General features: G+C 40.2%; 1 protein-coding gene across 1 annotated transcript; it reads right to left on the bottom strand.

Annotated features, from left to right (window-relative positions):
* Nucleotides 1–204: 204 nt before the first annotated feature.
* Nucleotides 205–13,373, bottom strand: LOC116408798. Its single transcript, XM_031896682.1, has 10 exons — nt 13,338–13,373; nt 5,620–5,806; nt 5,013–5,124; nt 4,481–4,659; nt 4,049–4,156; nt 3,770–3,910; nt 3,466–3,683; nt 2,299–2,458; nt 716–855; nt 205–388 (listed from the first exon to the last, which is right to left on the bottom strand). Exons 2-10 carry the CDS (start codon nt 5,804–5,806, stop codon nt 371–373), a joined length of 1,263 nt encoding a protein of 420 aa, XP_031752542.1. The 5' UTR covers nt 13,338–13,373; the 3' UTR covers nt 205–370.
* Nucleotides 13,374–14,222: the final 849 nt, after the last annotated feature.

Raw genomic sequence — 14,222 nt, 5'->3', positions numbered from 1 at the left:
GAATAACATCCAATAAAGTCAGTGATCACAAGCAGTTCTTGGACTACTGTTTAAGTATTGTTTTTCTGTTTCTGTTTCAAAGTAAAGTAAATTGACAGTATATTTATGCTAATAAAAGAAAAACAAACACTGATCTTTACAACACTGTTGACAAAAATAGTTATTGTGCAAAGTGTAAATAAAAAACAAATAAAACAGTACAAGAACAATGCAAATAAATTTATTTATTTATTTACTATTTTTTTTAACTGTGCAACTACAGGAGTTGGTCCCCTGTGTCCAAACAATGTGGTCAGAACAAAACAGAGAATACTAATAACAGATTTATCCCAATGAACAAAAACACAATCCGATAGAGCAGTCAAACAATTTAATTCCCATGGGCCATCTGAAAAAAAACAAAAAAAACACACCAATAAGAAAGCTGTTATTTTTCCACTAAAGCAGTGTTATGAGACAGACTATGGATAAACTGCAAATTAACTTATAACTTATTTTACTGATTAAGTTATCTTACAAATTCTAGTACAAAAAATATTTTCATTTATTTATTAATTTTTTATCTATAAATCAATGGCTGTTTAATAATGTTTGAGTTTTTTTGCATTAAATAAAAGTTGAAATTTATTTTTATCATGAAGTCAACCTCTATTACTGACTTGTTATCCTAATGAAAAAATGTAACTGCCACTATGCTTCTTGGATCTGAATTTACCTCAGTTAACGCCTCTTTGACTCTTGAACGCTCTTTCCGGCCACCGCCACGGTCAGGAGCAAGATTGAACCAACGGATGGCATAAGAATCTATCTCACTGTCTGCTGCATTGGTCGAAGACTGGTTCTTTCTTACAGCCCCTGGTAAAAAGAAAAATAAGACTCTTTAACTTCACCCAGATCCAAATAACCAGGCCACGGTATTAGAAGCAGCAGTGGTCTCCTCATTTGAAGCATTGGCAAACCAAATATATAGAGGGATACCGTCCATACACCCCTTAACCCCACCCATGAAATCCCATGAATCCAGGTCTTTTCTAGAACGGTAAAAGTAATACACAAAAAAGCAAATAGCTGGTCCAAGTGGACACCACTCTGGGGCAATAACACCCTTACGCAATTCAGGACCTTCCCAGATGCTAACCTTTGGGCTGCTGCAGGGGTAAAGCACCTACATGATGTGGTGGAAGCAGGAGGTATCAAGCAATACGCTCAATTAAAGGAGGAATTTAACCTGCAGAACCACATGCTCTTCAGGTACCTCCAGCTGAAACATGCGTTCCAGATACAGTTCCCCAGGGAGCCCCCCAATATTACCGAAAGTACCCTTGAACGATACCTACACAGACCTAATCTGCTCAAACCCCTCAGCTGGTTCAATGCCATACTATTGCAGGGGAGCTTTGACTCAGTAAATCATATTAGGCTGAAATGGGCCCAGGACTTTCCCCAGCTAGATAATGATGTCTGGAAAGATATACTAGAACAAATAACTGAAAATAATACAGCAACAAGGGACCGCTACATACAGGTCAAATTCCTTAACAGAGTGTACCTAACCCCCCACAGGCTGGCACGCATATACCAGGGATACCCAGATGTGTGTAAAATGTAATGTAGATCAGGGCAATTACATCCATGTATTCTGGGAGTGTCCTAATCCAGCAGTACAGGACCACCATACTCACCTTATGGCTCACCATATGGGCTCCTTGCTGGGACTCCCGAATATCAGGACACCTGAATTTTGCCTATTGGGCCATACGGAAGGTCTTACTTTGCCCTCAGGGGACAGGATATGTCTGCAGCAACTCCTACATTATGCCAAGAAAGCTATTTTGCTGACATGAAAAAATACGGAACCGCCAACCCTGGGATTTTGGATAAAGCTGGTGGATGACACACTCCCAAGACAGAAACTTACCTACCTGGCCTGAGGATGCCCGGCCAAGTTCGACAAAATATGGAGCTGCTGGCTGACAGTACGAACGAATAGCATAACCCACTAATACCTCAACAAACCCTAGACAAGTAGCTAGGCACCGTTACAAATGAAACTTCTTCAAATGTAAACGCCCACCACTGAGTATTACCATGTATGAGTACCTTCTTTCTTTCCTATTTTCTTTCACTTCCTCCTTTACTATTCTCTTTTTGTTCCAAAATTAATAAAGAAAAACTTTCAAAAAAGAATCTTTAACTTCCACAGAATAATAAGCTCCATAATAATGGCATAGTAACTTTATTGTTTAGGTTTTAAAGATGTATCTAATACTCAACTTCTTGGTATTACTCAATACTTACTGATCAACAAACTTCTTGTGAGCATTTCCTTAAAGCACTTCTTCCCATTGACTCCTTTCCAGTTTATTTGTTTGGCTACTGCATCTGAGTAAAGCCTTGAAAGTATGTTCCATGTCACTCTTTTGGTGTTTTGACCTCCAACAGCACCCAGAGCAGATATCTGAAAAGACAAAAATATATTATATTGTCTGCTCTAATCAAAACGAAAAATTTTTATATAATGTAGAGAACAGCATATTCCAGGGGCCGTTTTACGGTGAGGACCCTCTCTGACTACAAAAATAGAGAGAGACATTAGTAAAGTCAAGACGCTTTTATTGTCATTACAACCACATATAGCTGACGCAGTACACAGTGAAATGAAACGTTCCTAAAGGACCCTGATGCTACATACTGTAGACAACATAATTCAGGTCCAGGATCCAATTACAGAGGGAGGTGTTCAGGGCCGGCAGGCTCAATTACTCAATCTGGTGCTGTGGAATGATTGTACTGGATGCTGAACTGAAGTCTATGAACAGCATTCATGTATGTCCAGGTGTGTAAGGGCCAGATGGAAGGTTGTGGCATCATCCATGGAGCAGTTAGGATGATATTCAAACTGCAAGGGGTTCAATGAGCGTGATAGCTGTGTTTTGATTTGTTTCCTGATGAGTCTCTCAAAACACTTCTTCACAGTGGGTGTGAGAGCAAAAGGACGTTAGTAATTGAAGCAGGAAACTGTAGACATCTTCAGCGCAGGGACAACGGTCATTGTCTTGAGGCATGTAGGAACAACAGCGCTGCTCAGGAAAATGTTAAAGATGCTAGCTGTTCTGCACATTCCGTGAACGCTCTGCCAGGAATGTTGTCTGGTCCAGCAGATTTCCATGGGTTAACTCTGCATAGAGTTTGCTTAATGTTTCTTAATGGACAGACTGAGCACCTGATCACTGGAGGGAGGGATGGTCTTGATCACGTTGTTCTCTACCATGAACCGAATGAGTACCAAACTTTATATTAATTGGTGCCCTGTATCTAACACTCTCACCTTAAATAATATGTAACCAAAACTAAGAATTAATATTAATATTTGAGGCCAGTATCACTACAACAGGCACAGAACCACTTGAGATAACGTAGGTACAACAACCATAAAGTAGCTTTAGATAATGGGAAAAAACATACCATGTTTTGTTTAGCTTGTGAATTTCTTGAGTCTTTAAGCCATTCCTCAAACTCCTCAACTTCAGGCACAGTGGTCAGGGGGATACTGATGTCTTTAGGCATTTCAGCCACAGGAGCCTCTGTCCCCAGTCTTGCAGCAAGATTGTTCACAGCAGCAGCAATCGCCGTTTGCTGTTCCTTCACATAATCCAATAAAGTTAGGATGTGCAGCTGAGCAGCTACAATAAAGGAAAGATTGAAAGTTTTCTTATTATATATCATTTTGAAAAACTGGATGTTTGAAATAAAAAAAAAAAGATTTTACCAGAGCATGGAATTGGTCCAGTGCCTGTCTTCCCCAGTCTAAATGTGGGCCTAAAGAAATGCTCATCTGGCAGAGGCGTGGCAGAGATCTGGCCCATAGAGCTTGATGGTGTGTGAGAGACACGTGTTGCAACTTGAGGCCCTGAGCATGGGGAGAGTCATTATTTTTAGCTCACTGACTGTTGATCAAAGATGGCATGCAAAGAATTATTAAAAAATATACTATATATATATATATATATATATATATATATATATATTAATTATTATAAAAAAATACCTGAGCAAAAATCATCTTGAAAATGCATCGTATCAAAATGGCCAACAGAGGAGTGGGGCAGAGGACTGGAAGGCATGCAAGATGTACTTAAGGGGGCAGGTGGTGCTGCTGTGAAACATAGGTATGTCAATAACATATTTTTAAGTGAATAACAACAAATTATGAAAAATTTACTATTATAATAATAAATCCTTTATGTTTATAGTTTCTATTAATTATGTGCACTTACAACGAACAATGTTCAGCCAAGATCTGTCAGATTCACTCAGCACATAAAAACATTAACTTTACAGTTACATTAACTGCATCAGATCCAGACAAGTACCTTGACTTAAGATAAAATTTGCCACGGCTTGACTGTATATACATGTTCAGTTGTAACATTAACATAACAGTATTAAAAAACTATTCAACAAAAATACAAGAATATACCAGTAAAATAAGATTCCGTCTGCCTCTGGTCTAGGAGAGGTCTAGCAGTAGTCTGGCAAGCTTCATTGTCAGGAGTAGGGGGAGGAATAGGTGGTACTGGACAAGGGAGGACATTGTGGCATCTCCTCTTTATAGCCATCTCTGGCTCACTGTCAGAGTCTGTATCGCCAAAGATTTGCCTAACAAACAAAACAAACACCAACTAATCATAATGTTTGGCAGGGTTAAAAACTTAAAGCAATTTGTTAAAGATTAAAACCTAAAAACACTCAAAATACATAAAAAGACACACAAAATATTAAATTAACCTACACTATGGAATCTATAGTATGGCTTGTATCAATTGACCCTTTATAGTACTGCAAAATATCCAAACAGTCCATTGCTTCCTTTGGCAATTATAGCAAATTACTTCAAAGCAAAAAAAGAGAAGTTTACACTACCTAGCCTTTAAGCTCTATAGTTAAATATTTCTAAACGTATTTTAAATGGTATATAGTAGTAGTGGAGTAATAGTCTCAGAATATGAAACCTTGGCTTAATTTTTCTCTTCCTAATCACTTCTTCCTCCTCATCTGTTTGTAATTCAGAGGTATTGCAGGTCAGCAAGGCCCTCAGTTTCTGTCTTGCTTTAAGGTAATCACCTGATCAGAATTCACAAAAAATAAATAAAATTAATTAAATAAATACCCTCACTTCTACAATCTCAAATTGAATCTGCAATCCGTCTGTGCCTGTCGCCCATCTGACCCGCATCCGACACATAAATATTACTCCACCTGTTATAGTACATCAAATATTAGCTGTTCATTTAAATTTTCTGTGAAAATCATCAGAACTACCATGCTCAGGGATCATCCGATCATCTCAATCGGAATGCAGTTTATGCATGGAGCGCTCTTCTAACAATCTGATCTGAATCATGTGTGTTAGTGAGGACTAGAATTGAGAACCACTGATCTAAAGTGGTTTGGCTGTTGTTCTAGACCCACTATTAAGTACTGACTGTTAAATTTGTGTAAATTAATGTGTACAATATAGAAATTTGAAACCATTAATAATTGAAATTAAAAAAATTTTAAGTTTAGTTCACAGAAATTACAAATAAATTTCATTTTATTTCTAAAGCAGATTCTTACCTGTTCTTGAATGGACTCGAACATCATATTTTTTCCAGTCTGCTCCTGGCTCTTCACATTTTTGAACAGCTCGGTTTATGCGTTCGTCGCTTCTATAGTTTGGCCACCAAGTGACACCATCTTCAAGCCATGATTCAGATATAATGTTAACAGTGTTTGTTTCTATAAATTCCACAACCAAAAACATCTGAAAAAGAAGTTTTTGCAGAAAGTATTACATATTTTAAAAGACATACAACATTCCTTTAACATTTTCCTTCAATCCATGTACTAGCATTCTTTGATCATACTGTTATCACCAGCATAGATTGCCTTTTCCCTCAAACAATTAAAATTGACACAACATACAAGCACAGGTAACAACATATATAGTACCTCACAAAAATGAGTACACCTCTCACATTTTTGTAAATACTTTAATATACCTTTTCATGTGACAACACTTAAGAAATGCCACTCTGCTCCAATGTACAATAGTGAGTGTACAGCCTGTAAGAACAGTGCACATTTACTGTCCCCTCAAAATAACTCAACACACAGACATTAATGTCTAAACTGCTGGCAACAAAAGTGAGTACACCCCTAAGTGGAAATGTCCAAAATTGGTCCCAATTAGCCATTTCCCTCCCTAGTCCCTAAATTTGGTGTTATTGCTCTCACACTCTCTCATACTGGTCACTGGAAGTTCAACATGGCTCCTCATGGCAAAGAACTCTCTGAGGATCTGAAAAAAACAATTGTTGCTCTACATAAAGATGGAAAAGGATATAAGTGCTAGAAAATAATGGTGAATGGTGGGACCAACGTGTCAAAATATTGACACGTTGGTCCCAATTTAGACATTTCCATTTGGGGTGTTGCCAGCGGTTTAGACATTAATGGCTGTGTGTTGGGTTATTTTGAGAGGACAGCAAATGTACACTGTTATACAGGCTGTACACTCTCTACTGTACACTGGAGCAGCGGCATTTCTTCAATGTTGTCACATGAAAAGATAGAATAAAATATTTACAAAAATTTCTGGTGTACTTTTTTTATACTGTACATGAAATGAAGTGTTACTGTCAATGCTTCATAAAATGTATTATAAAGCCATCAGTCATTTACCACTTACCCCAAGTTACCTGCTCCCCCCTTTTTCTTGTTAGTTGTTTTTCTTTTTAGTTTTATTAACATGTAAATAAGATAACTGACTCAATTTTGCTGTATTACACTTAATAATATATTTTGTTATTTCTCAAAAAATAAATTGTTCAAGTTAGAAATTTACCAGAGAAGAGTAAAAGCAAAAGAAAATTTACAAAGTAAACCTCATCAGAACTACCATGCTCTGGGATCATGGTCAGGGATCATCCGATCATGCATGGAGCGCTCTTCTATCGATCTGATCTGAATCGGGTGTGTTAGTGAGGACTAGAATTGAGAACCACTGATCTAAAGTGGTTTATTTGGAATACTCACATTTTCAAAATCCAGTATCCAGAAACCTTTGTGAAGTAAAGCAGTCTTTTGTCAGTTTTTGTCAGTCTTTTTCGTCATATTGTTCCTAACCCCATCCCTAACCTGAACTAGAGCTGTGTTCTATAAGCGGGTATGCAAGAGAGGCATGACAACAAATTTATCATTGTAAGGAAGGAGTACACACTTGTGAGAGATCTGTGATGCTTTGGCTACCCTTAATGGTCCTGTTGGCTCTGACACAATAAATACTCTAAGAAAATCCGAGCTCATTGGATAGTTGAAAAAATTTGCAATTTGTGTAAAAACTCTAAACACAACGTATATTTCCTTTACAGACTGAACAATGTTAAGAATAACACAAATGTCTTTGCCTATAGCAAAAACATTATCTCCTGTTGAAGCTTTCACTGACCAGTGTTCAGTCCTCAGCTCCCTGTACTGTGCTGTTGCTTGAAGGCCATCAGGAACAGGTCCAACATAATGTTGCATTCTTAAAGCTTTACAGGGCAACTCAGAACTACTGATTTTTTCAACCTCTGATAACCTTCTTATTATCTGCGCAAGAGGAAATTCTGGCTTTCTCACAAACTTCTTCAGTGTACGGAGGTAATTTTCATATGGAAAAGCTGAGATAGTGTCTAAAGAACCATGTAGTTTGGCATCAGCTGACAGGTGGACCAAGGCATGCACATTATACACTAAGGCATCTTTTCCATAAAGCTCCCCAACATGTTTTACAAATGCTGTAAGAAGCGTGTTTGCATAATTGTTAAACAAAGAATAAAGCTGCGGGCTAACAAGGATGCAAATACCTGTATAAAATAACATAAAGTTGTTATATAAATTATGATCTAAATACGGTGCCAGAGCAACAGAACCAGTATACAACAGAAACTGTCTAAGTTCAGTAGCTTTCCAACGATCTAGTTCTCTCAAAGATCTTGGTTTCCTTACAAACTCAACTGGTATGTACGCACGCATCTGAGTCAGAGTTTGAGAAATGCGATCAACACAACCGGAGGACAAGCGAAATTTCAAAGGGCCCCTCAGCCAAACATTTAACAATTTACGTGTAACACCTAAACATGCAAGGTGCATGTAATCTATAGGAAATCTAGTCACCATGCCCACATCTAGACCAAAAAATCCATGTGGTCCATCATGATGATGGTCCTCGTCAACTTTGTCTGAAAATGATGAATCAGTCCGTAACACAAAATCATTCTGGGGGTATGTCATTCTGTAGTTAACATAAACTCCTGGCTGGCAACACTTATCACATCCATGATAACCATTGTGTGCCTTTACGTTTTTTACAAAAGCTCTAGCAGGGGTATCACATACAACAGAATCCAGTTCAAAGAAAACCTTTTTTTCTTTAAAATAGACTCCTTCCTGCAGCTGTTTTAACTCGTGGGTAAAGTCTTTCAAATATTCATCAGGGGCATTTGGTTTTTTGGTACCACAGAAGAGCCCGATAACAACAGGTTCTTTCATTGGGGCATTTAACAAGAGTCCTAAAATGGGCCATAACTGTAAATTTGTGCTCTTAAACAATGGCAAGCCATCAATGTTTACTTGCAATTTAAAAGTAAAGCCATTTGGAAACTTTTCAATTAGTTTGGTTAGGGTGTTCCAGAGAGCTGTCAGGATACCTCTATAATGATAAAACCCACCACATTTTTGTTGAATTTTATATTCAGTTTTTGTTTTAAGGATGGTTCGGGCATCCTTTGGAAGTTCTGGGTGGTACACTCTCAACAAACTAAGGAGAGCTGATAGGGCAACTAAAGAAACACCAAACTGTACAGACCAGTTGGCTAAAGTTTCAACAAAGCTGACTGGCTCATCTGCAACCTCTGGTTCGGATTCAGAGTCAGGCTCTGAAACACACTGTCTTTCAGTCAATCCTCCAAAATCATCTGTGCAAATAGAATCTAAATGCTCGTCTGTCCGAGAGAGTCTTGAGTCACTGTCATTGGTTGTGGAATATGCATCAGCTTCGTAAGCTGTTGTAAAAGTTGGTTCTGGTTGTAAGTCTGCAATGTCATGCAGGCGTTTTTCAAGTGCAATGCGAGCCCTCCGTCTGACTCCAGAACTTGTTAAAGGTGGTTCCCTCCTTTTCATAGTCTCTAAATAAATATTAAGTGTGAACAAAAAAAATTCAGTGTTTCTTATTTCTTATTTTTAGCCTATTATTAACATATTTACTGGTAAATGGTTAAAATGATTGCGCCTCCGCGTAGGGACAGTAACCGGGGGACAGAGGTATTGCAAGTAGTTATAAAGGGTGAAGGAGCTGGAGTATGTAGATGGGAGCAGGGAGGAGGATATGTGGATGGAGTATGGACAGACAGCAGGGGGGTTAAAGGAAGTGACTACCTTAGGGAGCACCATGCATACAATTAGAAGAAATGAAGTGCATTTTGCCATTATCAGGTGAGGTGTAGTCTTGTAGCGTCAGAGAATGGCAATGGTTCCTCAGTGCATTAATGAGTTGGTCTGCATTTGAGACAGTTCTTTAATTTCAAGCAGCAGTCTGTAGTGGCTCTCCTTGTAGGTCTCCTCTGATTAACTCCTTGTTAAACTCGTTCAGATCACTTGTAAACGAATCACTTTGGAACAAATCACCCTTGCAAATGCTCAACCCCCAGCAAATGCTCTCCCCTAAGAAAGTCTTAATAGGGAGAGGCAAAGCTGGGGAATCACAACTGATTGTAATTGATCAAGCAACAGGCTAATCACCCAGCTGTGTCAGAGGGGGGGGAGTATAGCAAGAGTGAAGATGAACCCTGATATAAAGTGACTTACAGAGTTTATTTACAGAGGAGTTTTATGGGGGGTCATAAAATGTACAAAACTACAGAAAGAGCTAATAGTCTATAGATTTTGGCTAGTGCCAAAAATGAAAATTACCAGTAAAAACTGTACAAATGCAGACAACAAGGCCACAGAGTAGATGGAATGGAGGGCAGATATAGCAGATTTACCAGTAAAAACTGTACAAATGCAGACAAGGCCACAGAGTAGATGGAATGGAGGGCAGGTATAGCAGATTTACCAGTAAAAACTGTACAAATGCAGACAACAAGGCCACAGAGTAGATGGAATGGAGGGCAGATATAGCAGATTTACCAGTAAAAACTGTACAAATGCAGACAACAAGGCCACAGAGTAGATGGAATGGAGGGCAGATATAGCAGATTTACCAGTAAAAACTGTACAAATGCAGACAACAAGGCCACAGAGTAGATGGAATGGAGGGCAGATATAGCAGATTTACCAGTAAAAACTGTACAAATGCAGACAAGGCCACAGAGTAGATGGAATGGAGGGCAGATATAGCAGATTTACCAGTAAAAACTGTACAAATGCAGACAAGGCCACAGAGTAGATGGAATGGAGAGCAGGTATAGCAGATTTACCAGTAAAAACTGTACAAATGCAGACAACAAGGCCACAGAGTAGATGGAATGGAGGGCAGATATAGCAGATTTACCAGTAAAAACTGTACAAATGCAGACAAGGCCACAGAGTAGATGGAATGGAGGGCAGATATAGCAGATTTACCAGTAAAAACTGTACAAATGCAGACAAGGCCACAGAGTAGATGGAATGGAGTGCAGATATAGCAGATTTACCAGTAAAAACTGTACAAATGCAGACAAGGCCACAGAGTAGATGGAATGGAGGGCAGGTATAGCAGATTTACCAGTAAAAACTGTACAAATGCAGACAAGGCCACAGAGTAGATGGAATGGAGGGCAGGTATAGCAGATTTACCAGTAAAAACTGTACAAATGCAGACAACAAGGCCACAGAGTAGATGGAATGGAGGGCAGATATAGCAGATTTACCAGTAAAAACTGTACAAATGCAGACAAGGCCACAGAGTAGATGGAATGGAGGGCAGGTATAGCAGATTTACCAGTAAAAACTGTACAAATGCAGACAAGGCCACAGAGTAGATGGAATGGAGGGCAGGTATAGCAGATTTACCAGTAAAAACTGTACAAATGCAGACAACAAGGCCACAGAGTAGATGGAATGGAGGGCAGATATAGCAGATTTACCAGTAAAAACTGTACAAATGCAGACAAGGCCACAGAGTAGATGGAATGGAGGGCAGGTATAGCAGATTTACCAGTAAAAACTGTACAAATGCAGACAACAAGGCCACAGAGTAGATGGAATGGAGGGCAGATATAGCAGATTTACCAGTAAAAACTGTACAAATGCAGACAAGGCCACAGAGTAGATGGAATGGAGGGCAGATATAGCAGATTTACCAGTAAAAACTGTACAAATGCAGACAACAAGGCCACAGAGTAGATGGAATGGAGGGCAGGTATAGCAGATTTACCAGTAAAAACTGTACAAATGCAGACAACAAGGCCACAGAGTAGATGGAATAGAGGGCAGATATAGCAGATTTACCAGTAAAAACTGTACAAATGCAGACAAGGCCACAGAGTAGATGGAATGGAGGGCAGGTATAGCAGATTTACCAGTAAAAACTGTACAAATGCAGACAACAAGGCCACAGAGTAGATGGAATAGAGGGCAGATATAGCAGATTTACCAGTAAAAACTGTACAAATGCAGACAAGGCCACAGAGTAGATGGAATGGAGGGCAGGTATAGCAGATTTACCAGTAAAAACTGTACAAATGCAGACAACAAGGCCACAGAGTAGATGGAATGGAGGGCAGGTATAGCAGATTTACCAGTAAAAACTGTACAAATGCAGACAACAAGGCCACAGAGTAGATGGAATGGAGGGCAGGTATAGCAGATTTACCAGTAAAAACTGTACAAATGCAGACAACAAGGCCACAGAGTAGATGGAATGGAGGGCAGATATAGCAGATTTACCAGTAAAAACTGTACAAATGCAGACAAGGCCACAGAGTAGATGGAATGGAGGGCAGGTATAGCAGATTTACCAGTAAAAACTGTACAAATGCAGACAAGGCCACAGAGTAGATGGAATGGAGTGCAGATATAGCAGATTTACCAGTAAAAACTGTACAAATGCAGACAAGGCCACAGAGTAGATGGAATAGAGGGCAGATATAGCAGATTTACCAGTAAAAACTGTACAAATGCAGACAAGGCCACAGAGTAGATGGAATGGAGGGCAGGTATAGCAGATTTACCAGTAAAAACTGTACAAATGCAGACAACAAGGCCACAGAGTAGATGGAATAGAGGGCAGATATAGCAGATTTACCAGTAAAAACTGTACAAATGCAGACAAGGCCACAGAGTAGATGGAATGGAGGGCAGGTATAGCAGATTTACCAGTAAAAACTGTACAAATGCAGACAAGGCCACAGAGTAGATGGAATGGAGGGCAGGTATAGCAGATTTACCAGTAAAAACTGTACAAATGCAGACAACAAGGCCACAGAGTAGATGGAATGGAGGGCAGGTATAGCAGATTTACCAGTAAAAACTGTACAAATGCAGACAACAAGGCCACAGAGTAGATGGAATAGAGGGCAGATATAGCAGATTTACCAGTAAAAACTGTACAAATGCAGACAAGGCCACAGAGTAGATGGAATGGAGGGCAGGTATAGCAGATTTACCAGTAAAAACTGTACAAATGCAGACAAGGCCACAGAGTAGATGGAATGGAGTGCAGATATAGCAGATTTACCAGTAAAAACTGTACAAATGCAGACAACAAGGCCACAGAGTAGATGGAATGGAGGGCAGGTATAGCAGATTTACCAGTAAAAACTGTACAAATGCAGACAACAAGGCCACAGAGTAGATGGAATGGAGGGCAGGTATAGCAGATTTACCAGTAAAAACTGTACAAATGCAGACAACAAGGCCACAGAGTAGATGGAATGGAGTGCAGATATAGCAGATTTACCAGTAAAAACTGTACAAATGCAGACAAGGCCACAGAGTAGATGGAATGGAGGGCAGGTATAGCAGATTTACCAGTAAAAACTGTACAAATGCAGACAACAAGGCCACAGAGTAGATGGAATGGAGGGCAGATATAGCAGATTTACCAGTAAAAACTGTACAAATGCAGACAAGGCCACAGAGTAGATGGAATGGAGGGCAGGTATAGCAGATTTACCAGTAAAAACTGTACAAATGCAGACAACAAGGCCACAGAGTAGATGGAATGGAGGGCAGATATAGCAGATTTACCAGTAAAAACTGTACAAATGCAGACAACATTATAGTATATTATTAGTGTATGTGTGTTTTTGTGTGTATTTGGCACTTACTTGTGTAGTAGATCGTGGATCTGCAGGGAGACAGCAGCAGCAGCAGTCTGGCAGTGAGTAGGAGTGGCAGGAAGCAGGGGGCTGAGCAGAGGGGGAAGCAGAGAAAGGCAGAAGGAGATAGTTAAAGCCAGGCACGGATTGCACGGCTTTTCTTATGGGGCCCCTGGGCTATCGCACCCCAGGAGCCACTCTTTCCCCCCCTCTGACTATTGTCTGGAGGCTGGGGAACAAGCGGGGAGTGAAGAAGCGGCTTCCAAAGCCGCTCCTCCGCTCCCAAATCCGGAAGTGCAGGACGTAGAATCTACGTTCTGTGGCACTTAGGTACTTTGTTACCCAGGATGTAGATTCTACGTCCTGTGGCACTAAAACTGTTAATAGACTGTGACTTACCTTTATGAAATTTGTAGCTCTGAGGATGTAGTACTACCACTGAAGCGCACTCGTTTTCACAGATGCGGCACAGATCCGTTTAGCGAATGTTCCCGCCCACTGACACCCGGCCCTGAGCTCTGAAACGGAGGTGACTGTAACGCGGATTTGCCGGTTTGAAAACGGATCTGGCTCGGAGTCAGCTGCTGTGTGGGAAACGGAGGTGACTGTAACGCGGATTTGCCGGTTTGAAAACGGATCTGGCTCGGAGTCAGCTGCTGTGTGGAAAACGGAGGTGACTGTAACGCGGATTTGCCGGTTTGAAAACGGATCTGGCTCGGAGTCAGCTGCTGTGTGGAAAACGGAGGTGACTGTAACGCGGATTTGCCAGTTTGAAAACGGATCTGGCTCGGAGTCAGCTGCTGTGTGGAAAACGGAGGTGACTGTAACGCGGATTTGCCGGTTTGAAAACGGATCTGGCTCGGAGTCAGTTGCTGTGTGGAAAACGGAGGTGAC

The sequence above is a fragment of the Xenopus tropicalis genome, chromosome 2, assembly GCF_000004195.4.
Source record: "Xenopus tropicalis strain Nigerian chromosome 2, UCB_Xtro_10.0, whole genome shotgun sequence".
NCBI classification, from domain to species: domain Eukaryota; kingdom Metazoa; phylum Chordata; class Amphibia; order Anura; family Pipidae; genus Xenopus; species Xenopus tropicalis.
This window is presented reverse-complemented; position numbering and strand designations above follow the sequence as displayed.

Coding starts and splice junctions, on each gene's coding strand:
- LOC116408798 (XM_031896682.1), bottom strand. CDS start 5,806: ATGTTTTTGGTTGTGGAATTTATAGAAACAAACACTGTTAACATTATA. Junction 3,684..3,769: donor TGGACCAATTCCATGCTCTG/GTAAAATCTTTT, acceptor CCTTTATTGTAG/CTGCTCAGCTGCACATCCTA. Junction 2,459..3,465: donor CACAAGCTAAACAAAACATG/GTATGTTTTTTC, acceptor TTGTCTTTTCAG/ATATCTGCTCTGGGTGCTGT.